The sequence below is a fragment of the Salvelinus alpinus genome, chromosome 23 (genome assembly GCF_045679555.1).
Source record: "Salvelinus alpinus chromosome 23, SLU_Salpinus.1, whole genome shotgun sequence".
NCBI classification, from domain to species: Eukaryota; Metazoa; Chordata; class Actinopteri; order Salmoniformes; family Salmonidae; genus Salvelinus; species Salvelinus alpinus.
Genome location: NC_092108.1, coordinates 33,333,696 through 33,348,395, shown reverse-complemented (window position 1 = coordinate 33,348,395; position 14,700 = coordinate 33,333,696). Strand labels below are relative to the sequence as shown.

The 14,700-nt window shown below is 40.3% G+C and overlaps 2 protein-coding genes across 2 annotated transcripts; one reads left to right on the top strand and one right to left on the bottom strand.

Annotated features, from left to right (window-relative positions):
- Positions 1-2,454: 2,454 nt before the first annotated feature.
- LOC139550824 (E3 ubiquitin-protein ligase TRIM63-like) lies at positions 2,455-14,344 on the bottom strand. The gene is made up of 9 exons (XM_071362004.1): positions 13,878-14,344; positions 13,318-13,493; positions 7,896-8,076; positions 7,470-7,565; positions 7,042-7,275; positions 6,724-6,746; positions 6,514-6,638; positions 5,886-6,274; positions 2,455-4,023 (listed from the first exon to the last, which is right to left on the bottom strand). Exons 1-9 carry the CDS (start codon positions 14,043-14,045, stop codon positions 3,928-3,930), a joined length of 1,488 nt encoding a protein of 495 aa, XP_071218105.1. The 5' UTR covers positions 14,046-14,344; the 3' UTR covers positions 2,455-3,927.
- LOC139550825 (corticoliberin-1-like) lies at positions 2,671-3,186 on the top strand. Its single transcript, XM_071362005.1, has one exon. It carries the CDS (start codon positions 2,671-2,673, stop codon positions 3,184-3,186), a length of 516 nt encoding a protein of 171 aa, XP_071218106.1.
- Positions 14,345-14,700: the final 356 nt, after the last annotated feature.

The window sequence follows — 14,700 nt, the reverse complement described above, 5'->3', positions numbered from 1 at the left end:
GTGCCACTGTCCCCTATACTGGTGCTGCTGGCAACATGGGTGACACCTGGTCCTGCCGTGGCTGTGACACTGTCCTCTGAAGTCTCTCTCTTTGGCTCTTTCCCTTTCACCACCCTCACTGACTCAGTCTGTCTCCTAGAAAAGAAATAAGGTGTTTGCCGTACTCCTAACTACCGGTACCCAAAACTACACAATTAATCACAACAGCAATAACATTGCCTTAAACTAATCTTGGTTCAGTCACCAGTTTAAGTTGAGAGTGGGGGTATCCATGGCATTTTCCAATTGTGTCCCTATTTTACAAGTCAAAAAAATTGAGAACCTTTCATAAAGTTGCCAAACAAAGACTCAACAAACTTACCTGAGACTCCCTGTCTCTGCCAGTCTGTCCCTGCATATCTGTCCACAGCTCTGCTGTCTGTGTGCCATCTGTTGCCTGCTCTGCCTAATGACATCATTGTGAAACATTTTCATTAGCATTTCACTTCTTTCTTATGAACATTTTATCAGCTAGTCTTTGAGATATTAGGCTGCTAGGGTTCTTACTTTGCGTTTTGGTGTACTGAAAAATACTCTGATGTCCGTCTTTTTACTTTTTTTCTGCCATTTTTCTACCTGGCTGGCTGGCTGGCCGGTCTAGCAGCACACACACACACATTTACACAACATATGCTGCAACCTTTTGGACTTTTAATATAGTTTGTTTCATATTGGCTGGCTTCCAACAATAGCTGAATTTGTAAAGCTAGCGAGCACAAATTCCGTTTCTGTGGTGTTTGCTATAATCTTTGCTACCTGGTTAAATAAAGGTAAAATAAAATTTAAAAAAGTTCACTAGCGACAATTTAGCTTTTGCAACGAGACCATTAAATATATTTAAGACAATGGTATAAGAGAGTGTAGTTCTGTTCAGTTTGGACTTCAGTTTGTCGCTAACCTTATCACAGGGACTTTGAAGCACTTCAGCTGCATGCTGATCTTGGAATAAACTGACGATAGCAAAGATTCCATCTTTGACGACGCCACATAAATGGAATAGGTACTAGCTAGCTTGATAGTTAATGTTTGCTTTAGTTTGCGCGCTAGCTCTGCAAATTCAGCTATAGTGTGTGTGAATCCTGCCAACATAAAACATCGCTATGGTGCGATTGACTGGATTACCCTCACGTTAATTACATGCATTGAGTGCCTTTCGGACAGTAGATACGAACCCTCTATTACCTTGCTAGCTAAAAAACTGTCAGTGGATCAAACCATTGTGAGGCAAAGGGCGGGGGGGTCGCAATCTTTTGAAACTTAAAACGCGCTATTAAGTGTCTATAATCAGCACAAGTGCTTTCATTGCGTATTATTAATATTATTGAAATTACATAGTTATGTTTACAGTGATAGATTGGGGGGGACAAATCATATTTCTCCCAGGATGGGGGGGTCGTGTCCCCCCCGTCCCCCCTGGGATTTCCGCCTATGGGTCTGTGTAAGGATCATGCTGTTTATCAGCTTCTTGATATGCCACACCTGTCAGGTGGATGGATTATCTTGGCAAAGGAGAAATGCTCACTAGCAGGGATGTAAACAAATTTGTGCACATAATTAAAGAGAAATTTGCTTTTTGTGCATATGGAACATTTTGGGATCTTTTATTTCTGCTCATGAAACATGTTGCATTTGTTCAGTATGTAATACTTTGCATCCACTTTGGAACAAACAGTATTGAGTCATTCAAAACGAATTCCTTGCTTTGTTATGGGTAAAAATCTGTATCAGAAAGATGGTGGTGGTGGTGATAATGGTGGTGGTGAAGTTGATGATTGCATTTTACTATTAACCCTGTACCACTGTCCATATCATTCATTTTTTCATTCATTCAGGAGCAAGGCCACATCCATAGTTAGTTGAACAATGGCACTCTAGAAAACAACACATCCCAATTACTTTATGACTCATCTGATATTAACCCCATTGTGGGACCATTGTGGACTGAGGGATGCTCCCCATTCATATTCAGGTGTTGCCTTGACTTCTTTACATTAGCGCTTGCGCAGACCATCATGATTCATGTCAGAGCGCGATGATGGCCTCAGGTCTATGATATATAAGTCTTGTTTCGATGCTGTTTTGAAAACGCACTGTTGCAGGTTCATTGGAAGGCACAATTATTGTAGAAGAGATATCCTTTTCATAACAACTTCACAGAAACATCTTCTGTCACAGTTAAACTCAGGTATTTGACAACCACTTCATTTTTTTGTTTAATTTAAGGAAATAGTTGTGGTGTTGTGTGCAGATCATTTAATTATTGATGGAAATGTAGCCTATTTACCATAAAATGCAGTACTTAATACTTGTATACAGTATTAAATAATATTATTCGATGAGGTGGACATAGTTAACATAAAAGGGAATTGAAAAGTAATTAAATAACATATTATAGTTAAATAAGCAATTACAACATAAGCAACTGCTTTTATTGTTTTTCAATGCAAATAAAATACATGTAAAATACAAAATCAGTCTTTGTGGCATATGAAAATACAAGTTTTTGTCAAAGGGACACTCCCAGCCTAGGCTACTTAACATGCATCTTCACTTTAATTAATTAAATTGTGATTATGCACATGATAAAAATGAGCCTACATTTAATTCTCAGATTCCTCCCAATCTCCTGAGATGAAGGTGAATGTCTTCGTTTTCGCCGTGGCTCTACTTGGTGCCTTCCAACCTCGCTATGAATGTAGAGCTATTGAAACCCCCCGGGCGGTCCATCCATCCCACAATCTACAGGCGGAGCTGCAACAGCAACTCCCTATTCTTCTGCGACTAGGAGAGGAGTACTTCATTCGGCTAGACAACTCCAATCAAAATTCGCTCCAGTCCTCCTCGCCGAACACAGCTCCTGGAGCTGCTGCGCCCTCAACAACGGTCAACAGGGCTTTACAACTTCAGCTCACGCAGCGCCTTCTACAAGGTAAAGTCGGTGACATCAATCGGTTTCTGAACAGCTACGCTAACCAGATGGGTGATTCCATGGAAATAGGAAAGAGGTCCGGGCCGGGCGAAGAGCCACCGATCTCTTTGGACCTGACGTTCCACCTGCTGAGGGAAGTTCTAGAAATGGCTCGAGCCGAGCAATTAGCACAGCAGGCAAATAGTAACCGAAAAATGATGGACATATTCGGGAAATGAAAGTGTTAGAAACACATTTGCCAAATAATTTGTTTACATCTTGCAAAGTGTACGGTACTATTCCATTTCTGTATTACTCTTTAATTGGTTAACGTTCGTTATTTTATTTATAATTTGTATTTATTTAAACGAGAGCTGTAAAATCGAGTTGTAATTCCCTGTATATTTATTACATTGTTTGATGAGAAGCAAACATAGCAAACATGCTGAAACTGAACAAATATCCTTTGTCTTAATTTATATTCAAGCATAACATGTTTTGTATATACTGTTAGTCACACATTCATCCTCTCTTTCTGAAATTCCCTCTCATTGTACAACTGGTTAAAGTTTGATAATAAAATACAATATGAGCAACCAATCACATTTGTTGTGCAAGAGAATGTCTAATATTTATATTTGTAATAAAAAAGTTGAAAAGTTACATTTATTGCTTGCTGTGTAGCCTAAATTGAGTGTATAAATTCATTCCGGCTGTTCTTCTGACTGGCGCGTAAATCTATTGCGCAAAGGTGTGCCAAATTACGCACAGTTTTCTCAAGTCAGAGATCAGCCCAATGACGTTTGTTTTCACAGTATGACGAATATACTGTAAGTGCTAGAGAGCATTTACAGATAAATTACAGTTATTCAACGGTAACAGAGTACTTATTTAAACCGTTCCTGCAGCAGGATGCTGACTCAATCAAAACAATGGAGTATTACAACAATTTCAGTATAGTCTTGAGGTAAGATGATAATCTACTTCTGGTTGTTCAGCCAAGAAAAGGAGAAGACGTGTTTGGATCCATCTTTGTCATCTGTGTTTTGCTGACTTGATCCCGTATCAGAGGACATCTGTGAAAAACAGAGCAAAACCATTAGATGTCCCTTGTGTCACTGAACTATTGCGAAGCTACTCAAATTATAAATAGTAAATTGTTCAGAATGGGGTTTCTAAATGGGATCAAATTACTCGCAATGCATACTGAACAAGTAAAGTCTTATTTGGACAGAGTACATAGACATATTTCTGATATCTATAAAATGTCGGCATGTCCATGCAAATGAACTAAAACAAAGGAACAATTCTGACATTCTGAGTGGAAAATATTTGTTTTTTTCATAATCCAAAGCACTAATTTAACACAATTTTCATTAAGGAAATCAAATATTTTGTAGTCTAAAGAGCTACTATGAGATACGAAATACAAATTCGTATCTCAAATACGAATACAAATATATATTTATCTCACCACACAAATAGCCACCCACAACCACGCCCACATGATTTCCTGTATCAATCAACATGATGTCCTGAATTACCATAATCATACCAATACAATAACCTCAGAGTACACAATAGCAGACAGCAATTTGACCTGATAAAAGAACATTGCACGGAATTGAAGCTTCTCATGTTTTCAATCTAAAGGTAACCTTTTAAGTGTTATAGATTGACTGCTTAAGTATTAGTGAGTGCCCAAATGAAGAAATAAACATATCCGACACAAACGCTCAATAATTGTAGACTTCATCAGTCTCCAAAACTGATGCAGTACAATAAACAAAGCCGCAACTGTGACATAGACAAATACTTCCTGTGAAGAAACAAAACAACCCAGCTTTATTTATTCAGGATTATTAGTGTTCTTGTATGCAACATGAGGTGATGATTTTAGGTTATGCAGACACACACACACACACACACACACACACACACACACACACACACACACACACACACACACACACACACACACACACACACACACACACACACACACACACACACACACACACACACACACACACACACACACAGTTACAACACAAAGACCCTTTATGATAATCGCCTCTATCAAGCAGTAGGCCATCCGAGCCAATTCTTTCCCCCTCTGGAATGAATACAAACTGTTCCAGGTGGCTTTTCACTTCTAATTTGAATCCACGTGATTATGTTGGTGTGAACTATATGCTCATTCAAATTAGCACTCCACATGTAAATGAACTCAATGGTGATGACATGTAACAGAGTGGCTGATAATTATCCCAATGAAAACAGCAGCCTCCCCCTCCCTACATCACCCCTCACACGCAGTGCCCCGGCAACCAGAGAGCAGGCAGGTGTCTCATCATTAAAGCCTCCTGCTGAGGTGAAAGCCACTTCTGTAACACAGGCCAGGTTCCATGCAGGCTAACTCAGAGCTGAGCAGAGCACAGCTGCTTTAAACAATGACTGGAATATTCTGATACAGACTGGTTATTGACTGGTTTCAACAACCATTTCTTCCTCGTACAGAGGGCAAGAGATTAAAGTCAAGCAATATTAATTTTAGATTTTCTTTAGCAGACACTCTTATCCAGAGCAATTAGGGTTAAGTGCTTTGCTCAAGGGCACATCGGCAGATTTGTTTACCTACTTGGCTCGGGGATTCAAACCAGTGACCTTTCGGTTACTGACCCAACGCTCTTAACCACTAGACTACCTGCCGCCCAATAACCATACGGTTAGTGAACTCAATTGTGACATCGACTGTCACTGCGCGAGGGGTTTACTTGAGAAATACACACTCTCTTTAAAGGCCCTTACAAGACGGCTGCTGGAATGGAGTTAGCCACGGCTCATGTATTGTTATTATTATATAATTTATTATGTTGAGACATTTACAGTAAATCTCCCGGCTAGGCTGTAGTTGTTTCACAAATGTTTCTCTCACCTGTGTCGGTGGCTCTGATGATGGGAAGTTGACCGGGGTTGTGTTTGGGAACTGGACTGGGGTTGTGGTTGAAGTTGGGAAGTGGACTGGGGTTGTGGCGCGGGCCTGTGCGCTGGCAGTTGGGGTTGGGTTTAAGGATGGGAATTGTACCAGGGTTGTTACATGGGCAGGGGCCTGTGGGGTGGCCAGTGTAGCGGTGTCGCCTAGGGTTTCAGTAGGTCTCTGAGGCAGGTGTGGGGGTGATGTCAGCTGCGGCTTTGGAGGGTTGGCCCCAACCGTTGCCGCCACTGCAGCAGTAGGAGACACCTCTGTACGGGTCACCCCTGTCACCCCACTCACTTCTACTTCCTCTTCTCCATCTTCAAACTCATCATCATCATCTTCATCATCTGAACAATAATTAGATTTCAAAACAAGATTTGTTTTTATTGTATAATTGGAAAGTGCTTCTACTGAGTTTTTATTTGATCTTGTTCTTGTTATTTACTGTATGTCATCAGTTAACACAGTCTCTATGGCACTGGAAGAAGTGATTTTGGTCACATTGTGAAAGAACATTGAAATGCCAAGGGAGGTGAAGAGAGTGTACCGGCGGTGGTGTACTCATAATACTCATTATACTCCCTACCTTTCACAAAGTCTATGGTGAGCAGTGCCCTCCTCTCCCGCTCAAAGTTGGCTGCGTAGTGATCCATGTTGTCATAGCCACGCTCCACTTTGTCCAGGTTGGAGATGTTAGTACCTGCAACGAGCCTGGTGGACAAAGAGAGATCAAAGGTACACTGTTCTACAGATCAGCCCTACAGACTAAAACTGGCAAACGTGTATGTGTACTCACTTTTGTAGAAGAGGCTTTGCAGTCTGTGGGAGCAAAGATGAGAAAGGAATAATGTTCTCAGAAAGCTCTGATGCGAAACATTAGAATACATTGCACAACATGTTTTCTGGGAAGAAATCTCAGAAGACATCTCAGAAGACAACATGTTTGTAATAGCATGTTAACACTTTTTATTTAGACATGGTATATAACTTTATATAATATTGATATGTCACTGATGCAGAATTTCAGATGCCTATTTTATGTGGTAGTAATTTGTTATCTTTGTAGATAAAGGCCATTCTTGTCCCTTCTGGACAAAAAAAAGTGTGTCATCACCTGCAGGAAAGTAGCCATCTCTGACTCCTCCATTGTCTGTATCCCTGTCTCCACGATCTTTGCCATGTTCTCCAGGTGCTCTCTATACTTCCTCATGAGGCTGTTTATATAGTCCAGTTTCTCCTGTTGCTCTGCGTTGATCTTCAGGGTCATGTCCCCTTTCCGCTCCTCCAGGATGGCATAAAGGTGATCAAAACTTTCACACACCTTGGATTTCTGCCTCCTGCCATTCTCCTGGAAGACAGCCATGATTGTACTGTAAGGTCGAGCCGACAGATAACTGGGTCATAGATATTGTCAGAAGTCAAAATTAGGGTGAATAAAAATAAACAATACATTTTTCCCATCAATATTATTGCAGTTTTATACAATGTGTAAATGCTGTTATAGATGAAACATAAGAAAGGAGAAAAGGTTGAAGGCTTCACCTCAACGGTCTTACAGGTCTCATCCAGTTGACTCATGATGCCTTGAATCCTGTCATTGTTCCCGACTAGCATGGCTATACAGTCAGTCAACTCAGTCTGGAACACACACACAGAGGAGGTTCATCATTATTTTACAAAGAAGGTCGTTGTATGTACAAACTATGATACTCTTCATTTTTTTTCTATCTAGAACCTAAAAGGGCTCTTCAGCTGTCCTCATAGCGGAACCATTTGAAGAACCCTTTTTGGTTCCAGGTAGAACTCTTTTGGGTTCCATGTAGAACTCTATATGTAAAGGGTTCTACATGGAACTCAAAAGGGTTCTACCTAGATTCTAAATAGAAAAAACAGTGCTAAGAGTGTATACCTGTAAAGCATCGTTATTAAAAAGGAGATAGACAGTACATGTAAAATAAATAAGTTAACCTTTTGCTTATTGAACACAGTGTTGAGTGGGGCCACATCACAGTCTTTGTGGGCTCCGAACACCTTGCAGAGAGAGCAGGTGGGCACGCCACACGTCACACAGTAGATGTTTATCTTCTCCTCCTCATGCTCCTCACACATGGGCTGGTCACACCTGGCAGGCTCAGGCTCAGGCTTGCTGCTGCAGATTGAACCAGAGGGCTACAGTACAGGTTACAGTCATACTTAGGGGATCCCGTTTAATACACTCTTAGAAAAAAAAGAGTTCTACCTGGAACCAAAAAGGATTCTACCCGGAACCAAAAAGGGTTCTCCTATGGGGACAGCCGGCGAACCCTTTTGGAACCCTTGTTTCTAAGACTGTAACACTACACATTTGGTAAAGACTTCCCTGTGACCTTTTTAAAAACTCAACAGCCCTGGTTTAACCGAGTTAACCGGGGTTTGTGAGCGAGGAAGCTATACTGTTAAACAAGCACAGTAACGTCCGTCACACTGGAAAGTCACAAAAACGATGTCTTTGAGACTCAAAGACTAAGTGTCTCTCTTTAAGCCATAATAATGTCACTTAAAAGTAAATAAAACAATGTAGTACAGACAGACTTTCTCCTCGTGGAATGTTGGCAAGTCAGAATAGCCATTACTTTGTCATTTATGTTTATTTGGCAACCAAGAGTATGTTAACATTTGGAATAACTGTTTTTAATAGCCCACTTGTGTTATGTAAACCATGGTTAATTGATTACCACACTGTTGGTACCCAGAGCTGTGCTTTTCACACCGATTCAAACAACGTGTCCATGTGAAAATTGTATTCATTTTGTCGCTGCAATATACTCAATAACATGACATTGATTACACAAAAATAGCAAGAGCAGATGACGTCTTTCCAGAGACTATCATTAATGTAGTTACAGTAAGTAAATTACATGTAGATACTGTAGATACATATTCTGTAGGGAATCTACAGTGTATATTTAGTGACAGAAGTTGTATTTTGAAAACATACACCACCGTTCAAAAGTTTGGGGTCACTTAGAAATGTCCTTGTTTTGAAAGAAAAGCAAAAAAAATTGTCCATTAAAATAACATCAAATTGATCAGAAATACAGTGTAGACATTGTTAATGTTGTAATTGACTATTGTAGCTGGAAACGGCAGATTTTGTATGGAATATCTACATATGCGTACAGAGGCCCATTATCAGCAACCATCACTCCTGTGTTCCAATGGCACGTTGTGTTAGCTAATCCAAGTTTATAATTTTAAAAGGCTAGTTGATCATTAGAAAACCCTTTTGCAATTATGTTAGCGCAGCTGAAAACTGTTGTCCTGATTAAAGAAGCAATACAACTGGCCTTCTTTAGACTAGTTGAGTATCTGGAGCATCAGCATTTGTGGGTTTGATTACAGGCTCAAAATGGACAGAAACAAAGACTCTTTCTTCTGAAACTCATCAGTCTATTCTTGTTCAGAGAAATGAAGGCTATTCCATGCAAGAAATTGCCAAGAAACGGAAGATCTCGTACAATGCTGTGTACTACTCCCTTCACAGAACAGTGTAAACTGGCTCTAACCAGAATAGAAAGAGGAGTGGGAGGCCCCGGTGCACAACTGAGCAAGAGGACAAGTACATTAGAGTGTCTAGTTTGAGAAACAGACGCCTCACAAGTCCTCAACTGGCGGCTTCATTGAATAGTATCTGCAAAACACCAGTCTCAAAGTCAACAGTGAAGAGGCGACTCCGGGATGCTGGCCTTCTAGGCAGAGTTCCTCTGTCCAGTGTCTGTGTTCTTTTGCCCATCTTAATCTTTTCTTTTTATTGGCTAGTCTGAGATATGGCTTTTTCTTTGCAACTCTGCCTAGAAGGCCAGCATCCCGGAGTCGCCGCTTCGCTGTTGAGAGTGAGACTGGTGTTTTGCGGGTACTATTTTTTCTTGGCAATTTCTTGGCAATTTCTCACATGGAATAGCCTTAATTTCTCAGAACAAGAATAGACTGACGAGTTTCAGAAGAAAGTTCTTTGTTTCTGGCCATTTTGAGCCTGTTATCGAACCCACAAATGCTGATGCTCCAGATACTCAACTAGTCTAAAGAAGGCCAGTTTTATTGCTTCTTTAATCAGGACAACAGTTGTCAGCTGTGCTAACATAATTGCAAAAGGTCAACTATTTTTGTGAAGTACTTGTGTGTCTATCCCTCCTAAAAGCAGAAGATATACTATATTGACGTCTAGAAAATGTAGTACGGCTCAAAGTGCAATAAAAATAGGCCTCTCTTAACTGACTGCTGCCTCACTGGCCTACATTATAAAAATAGTTCAAACTAACAGGCTACTTGTCCAGCCACCCATGAGTCAAACCTGATTTCACAATAGTGCTCTACAAAAACAAATATACACTGCATGTACAAAACATTAGGAACACCTTCCTAATATTGAGTTGCATCCTCTTTTGCCCTCAGAACAGCTTCGATTTGTTGGGGTGTGGACTCTACAAGGTGTTGAAAGCGTTCCACAGGGATGCTGGCCCATGTGGATTCCAATGCTTCCCACAGTTGTGTCAAGTTGGCTGGATGTCCTTTGGGTGGTAGACCCTTCTTGATACACCAGCAGTGTTGCAGTTCTTTTTGCAGATAGACTGTAGCTTCCATCAATGTAATTGTCTGCATCACTTCCAATCCCCAATACATTTGTTTGCACATACATACATACATACATACATACATACATACATACATACATACATACATACATACATACATACATACATACATACATACATACATACATACATACATACATACATACATACATACATACATACATACGTAAATACATATACATAGAGTTGAAGTCGGAAGTTTACATACAACTTAGCCAAATACATTTAAACTCAGTTTTTCCACAATTCCTGACATTTACTCCTAGTAAAAATTCCCTGTTTTAGGTCAGTTAGGATCACCACTTTATTTTAAGAATGTGAAATGTCAGAATAATAGTAGAGAGAATTATTTATTTCGGCTTTTATTTCTTTCATCACATTCCCAGTGGGTCAGAAGTTTACATATACTCAATTAGTATTTGGTAGCATTGCCTTTAAATTGTTTAACTTGGGTCAAACGTTTCGGGTAGCCTTCCACAAGCTTCCCACAATAAGTTGGGTGAATTTTGTCCCATTCCTCCTGACAGAGCTGGTGTAACTGTCTCAGGTTACTAGGCCTCCTTGCTCACACACGCTTTTTCAGTTCTGCCCACACATTTTCTATAGGATTGATGTCAGTGCTTTGTGATGGCCACTCCAAAACCTTGATGTTGTTGTCCTTGAGCCTCAATCCCAGAACAACAGCAAAGGACCTTGTGAAGATGTTGGAGGAAACAGGTACAAAAGTATCTATATCCATAGTAAAACGAGTCCTATATCGACATAACCTGAAAGGCCGCTCAGCAAGGAAGAAGCAACTGCTCCAAAACTGCCATATAAAAGCCAGACTACAGTTTGCAACTGCACATGGGGACAAAGATTGTACTTTTTGGAGAAATATCCTCTGGTCTGATGAAACAAAAATAGAACTGTTTGGCCATAAGAACCATTCTTATGTTTGGAGGAAAAAGGGGGAGGCTTGCAAGCCGAAGAACACCATCCCAACTGTGAAGCACGGGGGTGGCAGCATCATGTTTTGGGTGTGCTTAGCTGCAGCAGGGTCTGGTGCACTTCACAAAATAGATGGCATCATGAGGTCAGAAAAATATGTGGATATATTGAAGAAACATCTCAAGACATCAGTCAGAAAGTTGAAGCTTGGTTGCAAATGAGTCTTCCAAATGGACAATGACCCCAAGCATACTTCCAAAGTTGTGGCAAAATGGCTTAAGGACAACAAAGTCAAATTATTGGAGTGGCCATCACAAAGCCCTGACCTCTATCCTAAAGAAAATTTGTGGGCAGAACTGAAAAAGTGTGTGCAAACAAGGAGGCCTACAAACCTGACTCAGTTACACCAGCTCTGTCAGGAGGAATGGGACAAAATTCACTCAACTTATTGTGGGAAGCTTGTGGAAGGCTACCCGAAACGTTTGACCCAAGTTAAACAATTTAAAGGCAATGCTACCAAATACTGATTGAGTCTATGTAAACTTCTGACCCATTGGGAATGTGATGAAAGATATAAAAGCTGAAATAAATCATTATCTTTACTATTATTCTGACATTTCACATTCTTAAAATTAAGTGGTGATCCTAACTGACCTAAAACAGGGATTTTTTACTAGGATTAAATGTCAGGAATTGTGAAAAACTGAGTTTAAATGTTTTTGGCTAAGTTGTATGTAAACTTCCGACTTCAACTGTATATGGCACAGCTGTCAATATTTTGGTCCTTAAATGAAACTGGTATGCTTTTTTATTTATCACAATTTTCTGTAACCAATTATGGTCTTTAATGCAGGGCCGACAGACAAGTTCCCTACTTTTTCCCCCTTCCACTTTCCTCTTCCATTTTTGCCCTAATGCTGCAATTAGTTAGTTGTAATTTTGGGTAGAGCAGACATTTCCATATGGTAGCTGCATGTGTGACTTAACTCCACCAGTCCTATTCATGATATCATTTACAAAATTGTTCCTTTAAAAAAAAAAAAGGTAATAAAAAATGTATGCTTTTTAGAAAATATATTAGTATTAGTTTAACCACAATATTTGTTGTATTATTTGTTCAGTTTTTTTCTGGTGGATTAAACTGAAATTGACCATTCTTGATACACAGGGGAAACTGTTGAGCGTGAAAACCCCAGCAGCGTTGCAGTTCTTGACGCAAACCGGTGTGCCTGTCACCTACTACCTACCAGGCACTTAAAACATTTGTCTTGCCCATTCACCCTCTGAATAGCATACATACACAATCCATGTCTCAATTGTCTCAAGGCTTAAAAAACTATTCTTTAACCCGTCTCCTCCCCTTCATCTACACTTATTGAAGTGGATTTTAACAAGTGACATCAATAAGGGATCACAGTTTTCACCTGGATTCAGCTATGTCATGGAAAGAGCAGGTGTTCTTAATGTTTTGTACATTCTGTATATTCTCCTTTCATTTTCCATTTCCCATCAGTAGTATTCATATTCATTCTATATGTTGTTTTGGATAATATGTAGTCTTCTTGATGTCCAGATTTGTTGGTGTGGTGGTTTGCTGTATGTCTAATGGGCCAGACATACATGGGACTACTACTGAGTGCCTTTGACTAGATTGTCTGCCGCAATCATTTTAAATAGGCATGCAGTGTCTAACCTTGAGGACTGCTGTATATATCAATGATATTCTGCCTGTCTTAGGCCCATTGTTTTAGACCCATTGTTTTAGGTCCATTTTTTAGACCCATTTTTTAGACCCATTGTCTTCTCTTATGAGGCCTTTATTTCCTCACCTTGAGGACTCCTGTTCCTGTTTGTACATATCAATGATATTCTCCACCAGCAGGTTCCTCTGGAGGCCATAGACACCATGCCTGTCCAGGACCACCTCATGTCTGCAGGATGGGCAGCGGAAACGCCCCCCTGAAGTCACAGTGGTTCCTCTGGTCGATAGATAAGGGTTTGAGGCCTACACAGATCAGGACAGCAGTAATGGCGTTAGATAAAGCCGGTCATGGATTTTTTTTAAATATAGGCCTAATGTTGTCTGATATAGGTTAGTAGTATTTGCATTGGTTACTGAACTTATGTGCTAGATGAATCGGGAAATGGCATGGGTCAAGAGGTATACATGTTGACAAAACACTTTTTGTTTATTTTCAACATTACCAAATAAGTGGTAATTAAACAGTGACAATTGAAGGATGAGCAATACCTTCACTACAATTTCAGAATGCTGTACATGTCTATGAATGGTTTATGACAGAGATAAACCTGTAACTTTACATAGCCCATCAAAAGACAGCAGTAAAGGTTAAAAGTGAATAGTTCAGCTGTATAATAACCAACCTACCTGGAAAATATCTTGAGCACATTTTCGACAAAGGTTGTGTTGACAAGGGAGAATGACCACCGGTTTGGTAAACATCTCCAAACAGATAGGGCAAATGAGCTGTTTCTCCAAGCTGTCCATGGTGCTGTTTTGCTTTGTGGAATGTGAATACCCCAGAGAGATACTCATTGCACAGTGGAAAAACAAAAACACTACTGATCTTTAGGGATACCAACAAATGGTCCCCCAATGGTCCCCCAATCCCTAAAGAACTGACTTGGCAAATATCAAAGATGTCTACTCCTTTTGAACAATGCAGAGTCACTGGGCCTGCTCAGGCGCTCGTTGCGGTCCTCAAAGTTTCTTCTAACGGATCGCGTTGCTCCCTAGCTGGCAATCCACTGAGTGTCACAGGCTGTTTTTAGAAACCCCCACGTCAAGGGTTGTCATGCTTACTTGCCCATATATGAAAATGTCATGAGAAGGGTTAGGGAGTCCAGCTGTTACCACCTCTGAAACAGGAAGGGGTGGGCCCATACCTCCACTAAACAGAGTAGGCTGAAATAGCCGCTAGCCGCTGATCTTGCGTCAGTTTTGCATTTCCCCCTCTAATGGTTAAGGTTAGGATTGGGGGAGGGGGAAATGATCCTAGAGCTGTGTCTAGACTTCACCCCGGGTGGAGCCTTTCTAACAAACACAGGCAAGACTGTTGAATAGCGGTCTATAACTTCATTTTATGTTTAGAGTTGTCAATCTGAGAAAATTGCACTATAATGCAAGAATGCTTTTGTGGAAAACATGCAAGTTAGCCTACATCTACGAAATGATTGAAATCAATGTTAAA